This window comes from Brienomyrus brachyistius, chromosome 2 (genome assembly GCF_023856365.1).
Source record: "Brienomyrus brachyistius isolate T26 chromosome 2, BBRACH_0.4, whole genome shotgun sequence".
Taxonomy (NCBI): domain Eukaryota; kingdom Metazoa; phylum Chordata; class Actinopteri; order Osteoglossiformes; family Mormyridae; genus Brienomyrus; species Brienomyrus brachyistius.
In genome coordinates this window covers 11,596,333-11,615,976 of record NC_064534.1, presented here as the reverse complement: position 1 = coordinate 11,615,976, position 19,644 = coordinate 11,596,333, and the positions used below count along the sequence as shown (strand labels likewise).

At 39.8% G+C, this 19,644-nt stretch overlaps 2 protein-coding genes across 2 annotated transcripts in view; one reads left to right on the top strand and one right to left on the bottom strand.

Moving 5' to 3' along the window:
• Positions 1-18,643, top strand: part of rorb (RAR-related orphan receptor B) — a 36,148-nt gene extending 17,505 nt beyond the window's left edge. Inside the window, exons 2-10 of the mRNA XM_048983252.1 lie at positions 4,678-4,763; positions 5,344-5,485; positions 6,103-6,513; positions 8,011-8,132; positions 9,573-9,705; positions 9,861-9,968; positions 10,783-10,893; positions 11,511-11,623; positions 12,236-18,643. Of these exons, the coding sequence (XP_048839209.1) occupies positions 4,678-4,763; positions 5,344-5,485; positions 6,103-6,513; positions 8,011-8,132; positions 9,573-9,705; positions 9,861-9,968; positions 10,783-10,893; positions 11,511-11,623; positions 12,236-12,391 (1,382 nt within the window). The 3' untranslated portion in view covers positions 12,392-18,643. The remainder of the gene's footprint in view (positions 1-4,677; positions 4,764-5,343; positions 5,486-6,102; positions 6,514-8,010; positions 8,133-9,572; positions 9,706-9,860; positions 9,969-10,782; positions 10,894-11,510; positions 11,624-12,235) is intronic.
• Positions 18,478-19,644, bottom strand: part of trpm6 (transient receptor potential cation channel, subfamily M, member 6) — a 22,609-nt gene continuing 21,442 nt past the window's right edge. The window contains exon 39 of the mRNA XM_048992534.1: positions 18,478-19,407. Within this exon, the coding sequence (XP_048848491.1) occupies positions 19,325-19,407 (83 nt within the window). The 3' untranslated portion in view covers positions 18,478-19,324. The remainder of the gene's footprint in view (positions 19,408-19,644) is intronic.

The window sequence follows — 19,644 nt, the reverse complement described above, 5'->3', positions numbered from 1 at the left end:
TCATCAGTATCATTAATATTATCTTTGATGGGACTCTACATCATTGTCTGAATGTACGCAGGGTTAGGTTTAGGGTTATGGCGAATCGATAGGTTAAGTTCATTCATCCATGCAGAAACCTAATAGAAATTAATTTCATTACTTCTGTGTATGCAGATGAATTTACACAATGGAATCCTCATGATTTTGGTCCCCCCCCCCCCTAGAAATAAGTCTTAGATTTTTTGGGTTATTATCTTGCATATTTATATACTAGATTTTGAATTTCATTTGTGTTTACATTGTTTTGTCAAATAAGTTACTTCCTTTCCTAGCCCTCACAAAATGACCTGTTTTTGGAGCTATTTATAACACATGGTCATTGGACATGGTCTCCATGCAGTAATAATGCGAAGGCTTACAATGACTTTCTCTGTATGCGGTCACCCTGACTGGAGTTCTGTGACCCAGTTTGGAGCTGGCACCGCTAGTTTGTGGGAAGATGGCTTGGTTAAAGTGGGTCAGTAAAATTACAAGTCTATTAACCCTGACTGCTGCTTGCATGACACTGGCCTTGCATGGACAGGCACTACAACCAAAACCTACAAGAATGACATGTACCTTCGTTGCACTGTAGAGACACACTTATTCATTCATTTTGGTTCATTTTTCATATTTTTCATTAATATCTTCAGCAACGATGTTATAAAGTAAATATCCTACGGTCTGATTTCTCATTCCAGCATAAATCACATTCAGGCACGTCTTTAACGCCACTTTCCCTTGGGAAAGTCTTTTGGGTCAAAAGCTATCTGCCAAATCTAATGCTTTGTAAGTAAACCACAGCGGAGAATATCTGCTAAACAGCCAGGCTCTGTAGATAATAATTTAAATAGACGAGCATTTTCTTCATTTTTAAGCATTTTGTTAAACAGGTTTTATTTTCGATGACACATTCAAAGCCAGTGACAGTTCTCATTAGTTCTTCCACTGCAAAATCTATTGTCTTCTTGAAAGCCTTGTTTTCGCATTGTTTATACGAGTGAATTAATAACTGCCATTAACCTGACGAAGGCAGGAGTCTGATAAAAGACTCTTCTAGATTGTTCCTGTCACTGCTTCTGCATGGTAGGTTCAATTGGTAAGGAAGTGAACAGAAAACAAAAAAAACTTTCTCTTAGATCCTCCTTAGAAGTTCAACTCCATGTTGACTCGCTACTCATTAGTGATAGAAGCTCGTGTCAGTCAGTGTGAATCCATCACAATGCGCACGGATTAATTCTTAAACTGCCACATGACACATCATTAGTCTAAAAGTTTATTATTTAGTGTTTTAACAAATTATTATTATTTTTTTAAAGATGCATTAAAATATGCAAAGTTACAATAGTTAGAAAAATATTGTGCTTTTTAGAAATAAATTCACATTTAATTTCCACTGTTTAATCCAGATTGAGTAAGAGATTAAATATTTGTGTCTCGCGATTGTGCATCTTTAAAATGTCCTTAGCACCCCAAGCAGTGTCAGAGTTTCCAAACACTCACGGGTACGTGGACCTCTAATTCCAATTAGTCAAGGGCTTTTAAGATATTTTCACTACTCTGAGAAATCCCAAGTACATGTGTTTGTCAGATTCTGTATATGATACGAATTACCGTAAATTAATCTCAAAATCTATATATGCATCTTTTTGATTTTGGCAGCATTTTTAAATAATAATTTATCAATAATGAAAGATCCCATGTTTTTCTACCACATAATCCGCTACGCAAATTGCCAGGGACACAGTCTCAGTCCTGCATTCTGCAGCTGTGGCGGATGATGGTCCTCACCTCTGATTACAGTCTCGCTCCTGCACTACTTTAGCCTGCACCTGATTCTCAACAGGGTCCAAGCATCTTGACCCCACACTTCACTTTATAGAGTGCGCTCAGGGTACCTCAGACACCTTCTGAGAGGCTGCCACAATCGGGGCAAAGAGTGACAACTACAAGGAGGTGAGGACATCATTGATTTCTACCTCCTATTACTCAACTATCTTCAGATCTCGCCTTCCCACCTTCCTGTGCCTGTTACACAATTTAAATATGATTACAGTGCAAATTTATGAGAGATTTCGATGATGACATTTATAAAACATGAACAATTATATCCATCCATCCATCCATTTTCAACACCTCTTATCCTTCTGGGTAATGGGGAGTCTGGAGCCTATCCTGGAAGCTATGGGCACAAGGTGGGGAACAACCCAGGACAGGGGGTCAGCCCATCGCAGGGCACACTCACACACCATTCACACCTATGGGCAATTTTTTTAGTAACTTCAATTAACCTCAGCGTGTCTTTGGACTGTGGGGGGAAACCGGAGTATCCGGTAGAAACCCCACGATGACATGGGGAGAACATGCAAACTCCACACACATGTGACCCAGGCGGAGACTCGAACCCTGGTCCCAGAGGTGTGAGATAACAGTGCTGACCACTGCACCACCATGCCGCCCTTAATGTATATCGCATGTGAAAATATTACACAATATATATGTATAATTTTCCCTCTTTCCAATTTCACAAAACAAAATGCCAATACCCTGCAAACTCACACTGAATAAGCAGTTGCAGGGTGGATGGATGGATGGATAGATATTCACAATAGAACAGTACATAGTAACACAATATTTCTGGGTTTTCTTTAAAAATGTTTAGTCGATCTCTGCAAATTTCTTACAGTGGGACAAATTGATTTTTCTTTTTCTTCTTGATAACTTTAAAGCTATTTTCAAAACATAGAACTAAATTATACAAAAAAGCACCATTTATGAGGAAATGAATAAACATCTTTTTAATACTACTTTTAATTTGGAAATGCCAGGCCACTTTGTGAAACGTGCAGCACATGGTCTTTGTCACTGAGCGCGTTCGGTGTTACGGAAGAGAAAGCGAATGACCTTCCGTTAAGTATCCGGAGACTGAGGGTGTCCAGCCTTTCATCAGCGTTAAAACCCATCCGTGACTGAAACTTAAGCCGGAGTGGCTGATTTTGCAACTGGTCCTAGATGATGAAAGTTGGCAGGGACCAGTCAATCAGGTCCCCGGCAGACTGGTCCGTAGCTTAGCGGAATGGAACATTCCATATCCGACACGTATTCCCGTTCTAATCTTATTATGAGGCCGCTGTCTCTGCTTATCCTGTCAACCCAGAGACAGCGGTTGTACATGCATATCCACTCCTCTCACACACACACGCACACGCATCCATCTCACACACAAACACATTCTCACACACGCTCAGCAAGCCTCTGTGATACTGCTGAGTACCTTACCATACTGACACTTTAGCATAAGGCTGCAGAAAATGAGAAATGAACTTGTGGGTAAGTGTGAGGTTTGCTGTTGGCACGTGACAATGTGGATAAGTGTGATAGCAGTGAGAAATGTGCTCTTTTATGTCTGCATTTCATTGTCTCCCCGACCCTTTACTGGAGAAGCGGTTATTTCGATGGATTGATGAATAGATGGATATGCTTAAACTACAAAGATTTTGAGATGGATCGTCATCCACTCTCCACAGATGCTGCACAGAATCTTTGCAAACAAAATCATAATTGCATTTTCATTGATTAATTTTGCAGTAAACCTTAGGATTTATCTTACTGGTGTCTGTGGCCAACATGTAGAAGTGGGTAGGATTTAATTTGCATAATGCTAAAGCAGAAATGATCCTTTCTATCAATGAGGCTTCATTCAATTTTGTGTCTTGCTTGTATTCCTGACCACATCTGTAACTGTCGTCTCGCTTAAGGTTTTTACTTGAACAGAGTTACGAATCATTGAACTACGCTGTTGTTTTACAGTGTCCCTATATTTTACACTTCAGGATAGAATAATTCGTGGTCAAACCTTAACCGTGGTTTTTACCATGTTGCTGCACAGAGAACTGAAACAGACTAATCCACATATATGAAAGATAAAAAGATATGAAGTACAGTAAAGCTGCTGAAGAAATGTTTTAGGATTAGATTGCATAGCTAATCTCTTTATGGTGCGTGTGCAGTCTCAGCAAGTGCTATATGTGTTAACCCACCTTTGCATACATTGTGGGGCAGGTCTCAGACGGTTAGCTGTCATCCGTGGGCTGTCAGCAGAGCTACCACATGTTCTGAGCATGTCACATTGTGCTGTGTGAACTAATAAATAGTATGAAACCTGTGTTCAGCATTGAAACACTGATACAACTGGATGAGATAAATTCTGGTATTTTTCTTTGAAAGCTGGTCAAAACTGATACAGAATGGAGTACTGACAGCAGAATTGACAACTAATTACAATGGATACGTAATCATTTTCAATCAGTCAAGAAATCATTTAATAAATCACTCAGTCACATTCCCGTCGGATTATGAATGCATGATGCAATATGGTAAAAATCGACCCATTATCCATTATTATTTAGTATTCTGATAGGTATTCTGTCACACAAAACACAGATTGACTGTCTTCTCTTCTTGCCTTATATGCACACATTACAATTTTACAATTTTTTTTTCAGATTAAGTAAATCGCAACGTTTCTGCCGTGACACTGGAGCTGTACACAGTACATGACGAAACTTTCGAGGAATGCGAAAGGAATGTTCTGGATGTGAGAAACTGGCCTCTTCATTGATGGCTTAAATACCTGCAATGTTATTTACTTTTCAGCCCAAATTGAAGTTATACCATGCAAAATCTGTGGAGACAAGTCATCTGGAATCCACTACGGGGTCATTACATGTGAAGGCTGCAAGGTGAGGAGGAACACGCGGTTCCTGACTACGCTTCACAATAGTGTGTTTGGAAGCACTTTCCAACTAATCTTAAAAAGCTGTATTTTTTTTTACATAAATACAACTCAGGATGTCAAAGAGTAAATGACACCCACAAAACAAACTTCGACACAGTCCATAACCTGAGCTTATCCTAAAAAGTTCTACGGACTTGATAAACAGACAACTTTCTGCCATCCTTGTAATCCTCACGTCTAACTGAAAAACACTCAAACTAATATTTTTCTTCCTTGTATGCTTATACCTTACAGCTAGCTTACTTTGGAGAGCCTTAGCACTCCTTCCACTCATCGCAAAGTGTGCGATTATTCTGTATTAGTTAAGTAAATAGCTGCTTACGTCTGTATATCCGTTATGTCCGTCTGTCGAGAGCATAACATGCGTCAGTAATGTGATGAAATCTGTGTATACTTATTCCAAGTAAAATGAAAATTTAAATCCAAAATTAATCGATTCTCCCCCTTCCCCTTGTCATAAGTAGATCTGCTGAATCAGTGCCACTTTATTTTCGGTAATATTGTTGAATTTTGGGTCCATGCAGGGATTCTTCCGAAGGAGCCAGCAGAATAATGCTTCATATTCCTGCCCTCGTCAGAGAAACTGCTTAATCGACAGGACGAATCGAAATCGATGCCAGCACTGCCGCCTGCAGAAGTGTCTCGCCCTGGGAATGTCAAGAGATGGTGAGAAGAGCACCTTGTGCCTCGGTTTAGCCGCTCCATGTCACCGAGCCTTCAGCCTAACCCTAACCCTAACCCCGACGTGAACTCCACCTAATGTCTCGGTCCCACCGCCTAGCAAAGTCTGGGGTCTGAATGAAAGAATGAATATTAAATATCAATTCCAATACAGCAACTAATACACCAAATCCCAGCCACAATCTCTGCATTGTTGGAAAGTTACAGTAACTTCTCCCATAAAAGTGATGTTATTAGAACAAAAACAGTTTCAATATATCCACTGCAGGATTTCAATAAGGTCCCACAAAACAAATCAGTAGATTATATGTTTTTAATGAGAGAATGCCAGGTGGAAGCAAGGGATTCTGGGCCCCCTGACAAGATGCTACCTTGGGCCTCCTGAGTACCTTCTGCCAAATGGAAAGGGAGGGGGGGGGTTCAGGAAAAACAGTCCCTCTTGGTGATGGCCCTGGAGAATACAAATAGTTTTATGCTATGCGGTGCAGACCTCAAGTGAGACCTTCATAGTGCAGCTATTTTAACGACAATCGTTAAAATAAACAGTGTAATCAAACAAATAAGTGAAAGTCCCCCGGCCTCATTGTCTTTGTTCCCTACAGCGGTGAAGTTCGGGCGAATGTCGAAGAAGCAGCGGGACAGCCTGTACGCGGAGGTGCAGAAGCACCAGCAGCGGCTGCAGGAGCAGCGGCAGCAGCAGAATGGAGAGGCGGAGGCCCTCGCCCGCGTCTACACCAGCAGCATCAGCACCGGCCTCAGCAACCTCAACACGGAGATCGGCGGCACCTACGCCAACGGACACATCATCGACTTGCCCAAGGCGCAGGCCGGCACCGGCTTCTACAGCGTGGACTCCACACAGCCGTCCCCGGACCAGTCCGGCCTCGACATGTCCGGGATGAAGCAGATCAAACAGGAGCCCATTTACGACCTGACGCCTGTACCCAATCTATTTACGTACAGTTCGTACCCAGATGGACAGCTGGCGCCTGGCGTCTCCATGTCTGAGTTAGGTAGGCAAACCTCTTCACTGTCTACCCCCGTAAAGAACACTCTTTGTTTGCATATACCTGCCTAAGGAACCTCAGAGCTTTTACGCCAGTGAGATGTATCTTTTCGTTCGTCCTCCTTCCCTACCCTCTTCTGCACTACGAGGTCTGACATCTAATAAATGAAAATACATTTCGGCAACAAAAAAGGGGATGGAATATGCTGTTAATGTTTGACAAAAAATGCGTAAATGTGATTTCTGATATGCGGATTTCTTTCTTTTTTTCGGTTTGGCTGGTAGTAATATTAGAAGCTGGCTACAATGCCAAGCCTTGTGTTTGAGGAAGGGCCCATATGGGCCGAATGATGACGGTGACTCATGTTGATAAGCACTGACTCAGAGATGACTCCGCCTTAAAGGGGCTTCAACATGTATTAGGGTTAGCCGCTCTATCAGTAAATTTTCAATATACACCATATATAACTATATGCCTATGTATATATACCATATACAAGTGTATGATAATGATGGGGCATGACAGTATTTTCGAATTGCGAATTCTAACAATTGAATAGTCTTTATTTGTCCACTATGAGTTCTATAACGCTGAACCTCATTTTCCCATTAATGTATCATAACTTAATGCACTTCATGCATGTTGAATCCAAATCATTAACAATTCAGATCCAAATATAGTTCATGTTTAAAAAGCAAGGGAAAAGGAAATGTGCACAAAGAAAAATAAGATGCTATTGATCATCCTCGCACTCTTTAATTCCATCTCTAAGTATGAGTAACTGTGACATTCAAATTCAAAGAAGGTAACGCGGAATTAAGAACAAGCCTGAGACTCGTTCTGCCTTAAACGGGGAGCGTTTAATTACTTTGTGTCTTTAGATCTGAGTACAGTGCTGTTAAAGCGGTGTGGAGGGGCTGGTGCTCTCCCAGAGAGACGTGTGGTATATTCCATTAACCAAGTGTTGTCACTTATCAATCACAGCACGTATGCTGCCATCGCATAAGCGCTGCTCAACACGGCAACTCTCTTTCTTTTTATGTGCCTCTGGAATTAAGGGAATGTTGCAATATAGATGAAAATATAGAAACTGAAATTGCATCATGTGAACTTTTTATCCGTTTTCAGGATAAGAGCGAGAGGGTGTCTACATTTCTGAGTTTGAATTATCATCCATCCAGTTTCCAACCCACCTATCCTTCAGGGTCGCGGGTGGTCCGGAGAATATCCCCGAAGCTATGGGCACGAGTTTAATTATCATTGAAACTCAATTTAGGATAGAAGGTTACATCGCATGTAGGGTCAGGGGTTAGGATTACATAGACTTGCCAAACGATAAGGTAGTTAAGCCGATCTAATTCTGATAAATATTCAGCTACCTAAAGGGATATGAAATTCTGCGAACAACTAGTAAGTGAAGCAGAAAATCTGTAAGGTGGGATCCTCTGGTCTTGGGGCTGGTTCATTCCAGCTCCTTAGCCCACTTTCTGTGTCCTCCCACAGATCGAATCGCACAGAACATCATAAAGTCTCACCTGGAGACGTGTCAGTACACGGCGGAGGAGCTGCAGCAGCTGGCCTGGCAGACGCACACGTACGAGGAGGTCAAGCTGTATCAGAGTAAGGTGAGTGTTACGGAGGTGAGGCCCCGCCCGGTGTCTGCACTGCGCAAGGCCACGTGATAAACACACCCGCCGCTGCATCGCCCGTCACATCACTCACAAACACTATCTTTGAAAATCCCTCAACCATGTTAACCCCTGCCGGATATCTGGCCCCTTCTTGCCATCTCAGTCCGCCGTTGTCAGTGGTGTGCTCTGCATTTTTTTTCCTTCTTTAAGATTAGACCTGTCCTCTAATGGTTTGGCTACTGGCGTGCAGGAATTCCACCGCTTTTTAGATGTGGCATATGACCTCCCTAAGGCTCCATCACAATAAAGGGAAATGCTGGTACCATATCTAATCCAGCTAAGTGCAGAAATAATCCCACCAACACCGGTCTATTGTGTTGGAAATAGCAGAGGAGCAGCATCCTCCCCAATGAAAGACTTTTTTAAATTAAATGCACAGATCCGCAATTAATACCAAATATAAAATGGAATTGGAAAATGATATACAAAGTCAATTCCCACTGTGCAAAATTGATTATTGGTAATTACTTCGGAAGGCTTTGAAATGTCTTCTCTCATAAGGAAAATCAAAACTATTTTTACATTTGCTTTAATACTTTACCTTGTTCTGCTAATATTGTTTTTCGCTTAAAAATGTGGCAGATCCTTGTATTTGTGGTAGAACCCAGTAGTACCTCAGTTAAACCATCATTATTCTGAGGAAATGATCTACAGATATAGGGCACTAAGGAATGTGTCAATGACATTTGATGATAAGAATACAAAAGTGGCAAACCAAATACGTATAAATTCAAATTAAAAAAACTTTATTTGTCCCTAAGGGGCAATTTAAAAGGTAAAGAGGATCAGCACATACACATAACAGTTGTAACATTTGACACACAATGGACACACAACCCTAGTGCAGTGGTTACCAGCAGACCAAACTATAATTGACTCTGGATCGCATGATCGAATCCGCTCACTCAGTCGGCAAGTTTTATCAGGGAGGGATTCCTCTCTCCTCCGGTTGGCGAATGTTTTTGGGCACAATGGACCTTGGCTTTGTTATTGCTGATGGAATTTGGTCCACAGGGAAAAATTGTCGGGGACACCTGCCCTAATCCTTTGCGTCCTTTCTGTCCAAATGCTCGTATGTGGGACCAGTTTCGCATTTTAGGCATCTAAATGGACACACCCTATGTACTGTACTTTATTTGAAAGTTTTTAGTTAGCTCACTGTAACTGTGCTGGTTTATGCTGTTTTCATGTTTTTTTATTTTATTTTATTTTATTTCATTTTAAAGCTCCTCGTTCAAGCCAGGTATATAGTCGCTTAGTCTAGTCAGCTAAAAATCAGATCAAGCTTTTCAAGGCACTAGCAATATAAGGCACTGCCAGTGCTTCTGTTTCATGTGCGTTTCTCACTGCACTCTTTTATTGTTCGCTCTGCAGACGCGGGATATGCTCTGGCAGCAGTGCGCGATCCAGATCACTCACGCAATACAGTACGTGGTGGAATTTGCCAAACGCATCACGGGCTTCATGGAGCTCTGTCAAAACGACCAAATCCTCCTTCTCAAATCAGGTAGGTTGGAGGCGCATTGAAGAAGCAGTACAGGCTTCCGTCGGTGTTAAATTAACATTAAACTGGCACGTAACTGGGCAGGCCTTCTGCCGCGATGTCGGGCAGCAGCGAATGTGGCCGCTTGAATACGGCTCATCTCCTCCCTGTCTCTGAAGGTTGTCTGGAGGTGGTCCTGGTGAGGATGTGCCGAGCATTCAATCCACTGAACAACACCGTGCTCTTTGAGGGAAAGTATGGAGGCATGCAGATGTTCAAGGCTCTAGGTACGGCCTTCGCTGGCGGCCCTGCTGGACACGCTCAGCCCAGCGTTCCAATTTGGGTCAGAATGTTGGCATCTGATTATTAGATAATTAGTAACACAGGAAATAAAAAGCAGAACAGAGCTCCCAGCTTGTGTGATGCTGTTTATAGGTCAGAGAAGTAGAGCAGGTTTGTGGTGGGGTGGGGGGTGTAATTAGCATTGGGAGGGGAGGGGTAGAGGTTGTTTGTAACTTGTTACCGTTAACATGTAGACTTGGACATACAGAACCACCTTAAATGAAACTGATTTGGAAATTATTAAGCAGAGGAATCTCCTATTCAAAATGTATCACCCTACTAAGACACATCTTGAGGCACAGAAAAACAAAAACTGTATACCTACAGACCACCTGCAGAACAAGCAATGTCTTCTTAAAATACTCTGGACAATCATATGGTGTTCTATTTCGCAAAAATAGGGAAATTTTTAAGAGTAAGTGAATAGCAGAATGAAGAAAGCATGTATATAAAGATATCTGATCTCAATATTAAGTACAAGAGTGCCAGGCAGCAGTATGAGATGTAAGTATCTTTAAGTCCCTACAAAACTTGTGTACCATTTACTTTCCAGACACTCTCTCACGTTGCTTAGAGCCTATAGACAGCTTGTGAGGTACTAGTCATTGTTTATATAAGCATTCGTATGTAATTGTACACATTGCATAACAGTAAGTGTGTGGACATGCATCTCTGACGAGGACTGTGTGTCTGTACGTGTAGGTTTAACTCTAAGCTCTTTGGTCTTTGTCTCGCTCTGTTTCCCTTCGTTTCCATCAGGGTGTGACGACCTCGTCAGTGCGGTCTTCGAGTTTGCCAAGAGCCTGTGCTCCCTGCAGCTGACGGAGGAGGAGATAGCCCTGTTCTCTGCCGCGGTTCTCATCTCCACAGGTGAGGCTGAGTAATTTCTCCATTTCCTAGTGCAGCAGGTTGTGGGGTCAAGGGCCAAAAAAGCAGGGCTTAGGAATACAATCCCAGATGAAAAGGAACAGGGTCACGTCAGTAGTTGAAAGAATAATATTTAACAAAAGGTGCACCTCAAACTACAAGATGACCTGCATATGAGCATATCACCCTCTTTCCGGGAAAGATGCGCCTAACTCTCAATAATCAACCTGGCTGACCCAATTTTGACAAGGCGACCAAAACAATCAGGGTCAAATGGATTGTAGCAGTTTGTAACATTCGAGCCTCAGCTATTTAAAGACTTGCCTGTATCTTTGTTCATGTGGGTTCTGACTCCCACACCCCCATCGAAATCCCCAAAAAAAGTCCAACCAAAATTTGTCCATACGTCCCCTCCCAGGTGTCCCCTGCTTCCTGCACTGGACAAACACTTGTACTGGATGTATTAATGAATGGATGGAAATTATGTGTACTTTTTTCTGATTTTTGATTGTTGCAATTTTCACTACCTGTATAATGTCCTCTGTGCACGAGAAACTCAAGAGGCAAAATCTAAAATGGTCGTGAAGCAGCTTTGGCAGTTGTCCTTCTTCTTGTTTTAGATCGGCCCTGGCTCATCGAGCCACGAAAGGTGCAGAAACTCCAGGAGAAGATCTACTTTGCCCTGCAACACGTCATGCAGAAGAACCACCTGGACGAGGACGCCCTGGCAAAAGTAGGACTCTCTCACCGGCAGCTTCGTCTTTGTTGTCCTAGCAGACGGCCATGCTCCCTAGACTATAGTCGTACCTTGTTTGTGAATAACGTGACAGAATTTGAGTAGTAACATAAGTAACAGGCGATAACGCAGCCCGCCCCACACAGGATCCGGGGCCGCAGGAGGCAGTGCTCATGTTCCTTTTAGGTTTTCTGTCCTTTTATCGTGTTCAGGCAACTGGCAGACTTCACAGACCCCAGTGTAATACTGTAACGTCCCACCAGAAGAAGAGCTGAAATTTCTCATTTAGTCCCCACAGCTGTAATCCTCTGGGGGATCTCTGGAACTTCCAGTTTGATCTTCCCATCAGTTAACAAGGATGTCTAACATTGTTCTTGCAAACTCTTACTGAACCCGTCTTATTAAATAACTTTTTTCTCTCTCAAGGGAAGTGAGCTTTTATTTGTATTAAAAATCAGGAATCGATTGATTTTTAAGAAATGTTAGCATTCCCACTCAAAACGATGTCGCCGTCGTGTCTGAATAGCCCTCGTGATTCCCACACATTGTTTTTCAATGTCCTTCTTTGCTAACGGTTCCATTCTGCTTGTGCACCCTTTGTCCTCTCAGCTGATTTCCAGAATCCCCACACTGTCGGTGCTGTGCACGCTGCACACGGAGGAGCTGCAGGCGTTCCAGCAGTCGCATCCTGAGACAGTGAACATGCTCTTCCCGCCTCTCTACAAAGAGTTATTCAACCCGGACTCTTCGTGTGGGACCAAGTGACTGTCTCGAGTTAGCTAGCGTGAGCGTGGAAGTGGAGTGATGAGTGGGCCCGGCCATCTGCGAGAATTAGCCAGTGCTCACAGGAAAGCCACAAAACACAACAACAAAACAGCAACGACAAGCAAAACATCTCAACTGGTACAATGGGAATGTCCAGCACTTCCAGTTTTATTCACCGATACAGTCTAAGAATGTAAATACGCACCTGCTATGAGGAGCTTTCAAAAACTGACCAGAAATGTACAGATTTTAGAACAATTTAAGTTGTCTTTTAATTGGGTAAGTTTGTTTTTCTCTTCAGTTTTTTTATGATGTGATATTACCCGCTCAAGGGGAGGTGTTGATTTTTTTTTTTTCACATTCGATTCAGAAAGATACTGTAGATATATTCCAGTGTAGTGTGAATTTTCAGTATTAATTCTCATTCTGTTTATAATTTAGTAATAATTTAAAAAAATATTAGCCTAAAAGGCTAAGAACTGTCTATGTGTTTTTTAGTTTTTCATGTACAGAATTTGTAAAGTTGACTTTAAAAAAATGTTGTTTAACGGGAACATATAAGTAGGTTGGGTACATTTTAAAAAGCCTTGTCTGGATTCTGTAGATTTGTTCACTTTACAAGGGTATTACAATTATTATAGAACTGTAATTTTTTTCTTAAAATAACTAATTTTCCACATGAAAACGTATTTTGTGAAAAAGGTCTGGCTGAACAAAGTCTGCTCTATTGTCGGGCACTTTTTGTAGCTGCAATAATGTCGGTGTGTGCTGGACTGTTGTCGAACAATCGCTGAGAGCCACTTGCAGGAAAAAGAACACAAAATTTATATTGCACTCCAGTTGACGCTCAACGTTTACTGAAAGTTATTACAATGCTAAGTTGTGACAACACTTGATCACACAAATCCTGGAAACTTTTTGTGAACGATGTAACTATAACCTCTTAATCTGTCAACATTTTGCACACTTAGTCTGCAAAGACGTTCCGCCAGAGGCCGATTGGGAAAAGGACTCTCGGAGAAGAGCAATAATTGTTTTTTTTTTTGTTTTTTTGGTTTTTTTGTGACTCAAAATTAAGAGAGGATCCTGAAGCATGGTAGCTCTTATTACTGGGCCTGTTTAAGCCGAAACATGCCACAGGTACAAAACAGCAAAATGAAGTATATGTATAAAATAATGCAAACGGTGTAATCCAGCATTTAAATAGTTTTCATTTGTTTTTGCTCCTAATTAATTATAGAGGAGCAATTCTCGTTTAAGAAAGATAAAACTGCCACATTGTGTTTTAATTGCTTTTTATGTGTTATAGCAAACCATAATTACCACAAAAATCACATAGTTAAGATCCAGTTTTCTATTTATTTTTCATCTTTCCAGACTGAGGCCAGATAGGGGATTTGCAGCATAAAGGCCATGAAATACTTGAAAAGAGTGCTTGTTTTTCGGTCTACAGTTATTGGGATTATTATTTATATCATTATTATTTCTCATTCCCATATGCATTTCTACAAACAAGACATGCTATTTGTTTCATTAAAGCTGGGTTTGCCAAGAGTTTTCATATTAAATTAATTTTTTAATTACCCGATTGTACAGGAAGTCTGCATGATGACCAGGGGATGTAGAGGTCATGTGATGAATCTCATTGGTTCCCCTGTGCCACACCTGCAAAATTTGCCCATAGGGCTGCCATCTGTTCAGTGACCTTATAAACAGGCTTGTGGACATTTTTAAATTCCACTAACATTCTTAAGCAAATGTATGCTTAAAAACTCATCCACACAGAGATTTAATGTTATGGTGTGTGCCATCAACCAATGGGTCCATTTAAATGAAGCTTGTTTCTATATGCAATCAATAACAGGATAAATTTCAAATGTTTTTCCAGAAGAATTTTTACTTTATTTGGTAATAATAATAATAGTAGTAATAATTGCTGAATCCTTACTAGTTTTGACCTTATGGAAACCAAAAAAAGTGTGGCAATTGAGATACTACAATGAAAATGACTTTAAAATCCATTTAAACTATATATAAAGAAATGTTATTTAAATTAGCTGATAATTCAAATGATCATGTCAAATCAAGTCATGATATATTGCATTACGGTTCACTGCGGGAATACAGATGTCTGGATGTAAGTGACCCAAAAAACGCCCAGATGATTTTTGTACGGCACCGTTTGTTCACAGTCTGCTGGTACTTTTCACACAGAGCCGTTCCCCCCTGCTTTGGTTTGCAGCGTCTCACAGACGGAAACCCAGGACCCTCACACAGCAAAGCACTTAGCCACGTTTTTTTTTTCTTCCTCAAACAGGGTAAATGAAATCATTCCACTGGAACTTCTGCAGTTTACAGTTGCAATACTTTATTTGAACTTTGTAGTAACTGTGCTAGACAATCAGTGTGTTTTATTTAATTTTTTTTTGTAGTATTTATATGAAATTATCTTCATGTTTGTCTGTTGTTTTTGCATTATGTAATTAAAACATATTGTATGGCCACTCAAATAACTGCCTTTGGTTAGTATACGTCCAAATGTATTTATTTTTGACTTCTCAGGGCATCTGTCGGTTGCTAACTTTTTCTATTTTCAAGGCAGTTTAAGTCGGACATTTAATAATAATAATTGATCCCTATGTGGAAATTCACTTCACACCTCCCCCAACTTACTCTCTGTGGGTGAGAGCAAGCTGGTCATGAAGGGCAGCCCCCCCATGGCAGCACCCAGGGAGCTGGGGGTTAAGGGCCTTGCTCAAGGACCTGCAAATGGCCAGAGGCTTGAACCAGCAACCTTCTGATTACAGGCACAAAGGCTTAGCCCACTGAGCCAAATGCTGCCCCCAACTGAAAGGGTACTCTGCTAATAATAATACTGCTCCTTTTGGAATAGTACTTTGCAATTGGCTTTTGCTCCAAGATGCAATGTTTTAAACAAACTAAAAGAGGAAAAGCATAATGATTAATTTCAAAATAGGTTAAGATACTGCATTATGCCACTAGATGGAACCATCATAAAGACATTTTCACAATTGTACGCAGAAACTGGATGCATTGTGCTTTATGATGCGGGAAATTACCTAATTTATGCACTATATATAATATATAATATGCATAAAATATAACATAATATGATCCATATAATAGAGCATAGATTGTAAAAATTTTATTCAATGGGTTATTATTCAATCTGACCAGTGCAACTTACAGTATGGGAGAGAAGGAAAATATTTAGAATTTAAAATGTTAATTAAATGTATATTTGCCATATTTAAATAAATTCAGAAATATGAAAAAAAATATCCATAGAATATTCCGTAAGTGTATTAATATTATAGTTTTTTTTTTCAAAACTCCTCCTGATGCTCATTTGTTGATAGAGCGCACTGTGGTAGAATGAAAACCAGCCACTCTGAGGATCCCTTTGTCTTTTAAAAGAGTGATGATGTGCTTCTTAATTATTCGTACTGTCCCGTCCATTCCGACTGCAAGCCCTGTCGTTCCTGCTCTCATGCCCAGAGCCCTCCTCTCGAAGAGCACCTCCGAAAGACAATCACTTCCTGATGCAGCCATTGCTTGGTTGATTTTTTTTCTCAGGGAATCTGTATTTCTCCGTGGAAGAGAACACAAAATTGTGACCATTTGGAATTATTTACCCACGGTGTTTAAAGTAGGAAATACCCAGACAAGGCTTTCGTGTGTATTTTTATATCGATGACAAAAAAAAAAGGCTGAATTTACTATCTGAAACAACAGTACTGATTATGTGTGCTTGTTCAAAAGCAAATGGCAATAATCATTCCAAATGAAACCCATGCTTTTCTGTAAATAGATTTATTTGCATAAATATTTCTTTAAGCCGTTGTGGTGATTGATCAGAATTTGTGTTGAATAATCCTTATGCATTGCAAATTTAAGTTTCTCATGTAGGTCTCGGATTGCATTGCTTCTTCATACACATTCAAAAGTTAAATTATTGAAATATATAGAAAAAATCAGCCAGCACCCTCCATCCAATGCACAAGAAGCAGTGATTTCAGATGAAATCTTCTGATTTCTGTTGCAACGAGGTTATTTTTTCTGTGCGGTTCGTTTCTGATGAGACTGTGAAGAGAGAGGGTCTGGGAGGAAGTTCAACACTGTTAAGTACTGTAGCAATAATTGTAAGCATTTACTATTGTCATCTTAGCATTGAATGACTGTCTTAATTTTGTTATTATACTATGATTGTTGTTGGTATTGTATTTTTTATTTTTTTGGGGTTTTTATGCATGCTGTCCCATAACAATGAAATGATTGATCTTTTGGATTTTTTTTTCCATACGATGCAACGGGTGGGGTTATGGTAAGGGGCTGGGAGATTTCTTCTCTTTGAATGTCCTGAAGTTGCAATGAATATGTGCTGTGGTGAATGCATTATGGTACACGTGCCTCTGTAGGATTCCCATCCACACTCTTCACATTATTGCGACTCTTCACTCTGAAGTCGGTATTCTGTTTTGGGGAAGGACAGTCACCTCTCACGCTGGAGCTCATGGGTGGCTCAAAGGTAGGGGTGGGGCATCGATGTCGTACTTCAAAATCTACTTATGCAGAATGCATGCGTGTAACTTTCACTTTTGTTAACTTATTAAATAGAATGTTTCTGCCTCCCAGAACATGTAGCAACTGTAACCAAAACTTCTTAACAGTACTTAGTGTACGTGTTTTTAAGAACAGAATAAGGTCTTAATAAAAGAAAAAACAAGAAAATAAAAATAATTATTTAAGTGCCATAGCTAGGCTGAATAATTTGAACGGCATCATTGGATAGATGCATTACCATGTTAGTTAACTGGACAAGCAATCAGAAGGGGAATTCATAAGCAAATGTAATTCATTTGTTTTGTTTTATTTTTACCTGTGAACTTTGACCCAGCTGTAAAGGAGATGTTACGAACCTAGTCCCTGTATCAGCAAACAGTCTAGGTCTCTTTAATAGGCCTGCGTTTGTGATGTGCAGCGTTTGTCTAAGTTCTTTATTGATACAGCCTCTATAGTGTTTCTTCCTTCGAGTTGTAAATATCAAGCGAAGATCTAAATCGATTTTGTTAAATTCTATATATTTTAAGCTTTTGTAGACGTCTTTCTGGGGAAAAAAATAAAGGAAATTTTATTGATGCATTTCCTCATTTTATAATGCAGATATTTCATTTTTTGTTTTTCTACCACAACTGATTGTAATGCATCTTTTCAAGCATACTTTAAAAAATACCTTTTAGTACTTTACCAACACAGTTTTACTCGCGCTTTCCTGACTTTCCAAAGAGAATGGACTGAATGATCACTGAGCAATTTTGCATGCTTTATGCAATGGTCTGTCATGTACAGCTGGAAGTCACGCACAACACAGATGAGTCTTTTCAGAGACATGCCCAGCGGGCAGCTGTATTTTTTTACAATTACATGCTCTGGGCAGAGCAAAACCCTTACTAAGAGAGGTCGTTTATAAAGTCCACATGTTCAAAGTGGCATTCCTATTATGGGATGGCTTGACTCTGTACCATATTGTTCACTGGGAAGGGCACCGCTGAGGTGAATCAAAGGGGCAGGCTGGCTGCATCACGCAAAGTTTGATCCTTTGTAGAGGAAAAGGCAAATTGACAATTGCAAACAAGCCAGTGCTAAATCCACACTCCACTTCTCTACGTCATCCTCCAGCTGATACATGCAAATACAAATATAAAACCATTTTTAAGAATGAAAACAAAACAACAGAATATTTAAAACTTAAAACAAGAATTAAGAAAGTAGAATTTTATGTATATGTGACCTACGTCTTATTTTGAGATAAGTACATAAAAATGCGTAATTTATACTGAAACTACAAAAAAATCCTTAGCGATCATTCGAGAATAAAGTCTTCAGTTTAAAGAGACTTCTTCTGTTCTTTTTGTAATTCCCGAGTCATTCTAATAAATTTGGCTTCATGCTTATTTCTCCTAAAAAAATTGTGATTTTCCTTCCTAATGTACAAAAAATATTTTGGTAGCAAATACTTTTTCTGTGTTAACATCCCAGCAAGTGGTTCAATTAAAAAAGAAAAGTGAAAGGTAAGAATTTATTGTTCGTAATTGTAAATACAAAATTATGTAAAGCATCTACTGTTTTACATTACATTAGAATGTAAAATAAAGTTCTTAAAGATGTAGTTCAATGCTGTTAGAATTCATTTTATAATGTACAGAATATTCTGAATGTTTGCTGTATATGACAATCAATGTTTGTTTTTGCTCCTTTGATGCTAAGAAATAAAGTGCATAAAATCCTTGACATACGGTGGAAATGTATATGTCTACAGAAAGGATTTTTAAATTGACTATTTAGATATTTTTTTAAATGATTATTCTTCATGGTCCTGACCAGGAAAAGGGGATAGAAGATAGATGATTGGTTGGTTGGTTGGATGGATGGATGGATGGATGGATGGATGGATGGATGAAAAACTAACATGCTATTACTGGTCTGTACAAATCATCCATCCATTTTCCAAACCGCTTATCCTTCTGGGTCACGGGGGCTCCGGAGCCCATCCCAGAAGCTACGGGCACGATGTACAAATCATATTTTGTAGTATAGGGTACTAGGGTAAGTTGATTTCACATTTAACATAACAAAGCTATAAAACAACACCAATGCAAAATATGTTACTTGCCCTTCTAGCGATGGTAATGTTGTTACAGAACATTAAGTCAATCAATATAACAAAGAACCCAATGTTTCTTGAAATGGAGGTCAACTGATCAAAGATCTACTGTGAATGTTTTTTTTTTTTTTACTTTTCTACAGTAAAAAAATATCCAAGTCTGTTCAAGGAACCTAAGTTATCTAAGCTGTTTTTGGGGGAAAAAAAAAATGATTAATTATATATATATAATTTTCATTGGAGCCCAGTCAGAGCCGAGTCACAATCATGTCAATTTCTTCTTCAAAAGCAAAATTTATCTCCCCTCCGATGGTGTTACTCCTCTTCAAGTCTGACAAGAAAAACAAATAATTGAATAAAATGTACTCAGGCAACGGGAACGAATACATTATTACAAATCAGGCATTTTAATAAACTTAAAATAAAAGCCAAATATGTTTAATAAATAACAGTTTCATACTAAGTATTCTTGAAGAAGATCTGAAAAGAAACCACCTTTGAAATATCAAAACATGTAAGGATGAGGGTTTTCATTTGTTTGTTATTTCTTCAACTTCTGAGGAGACGT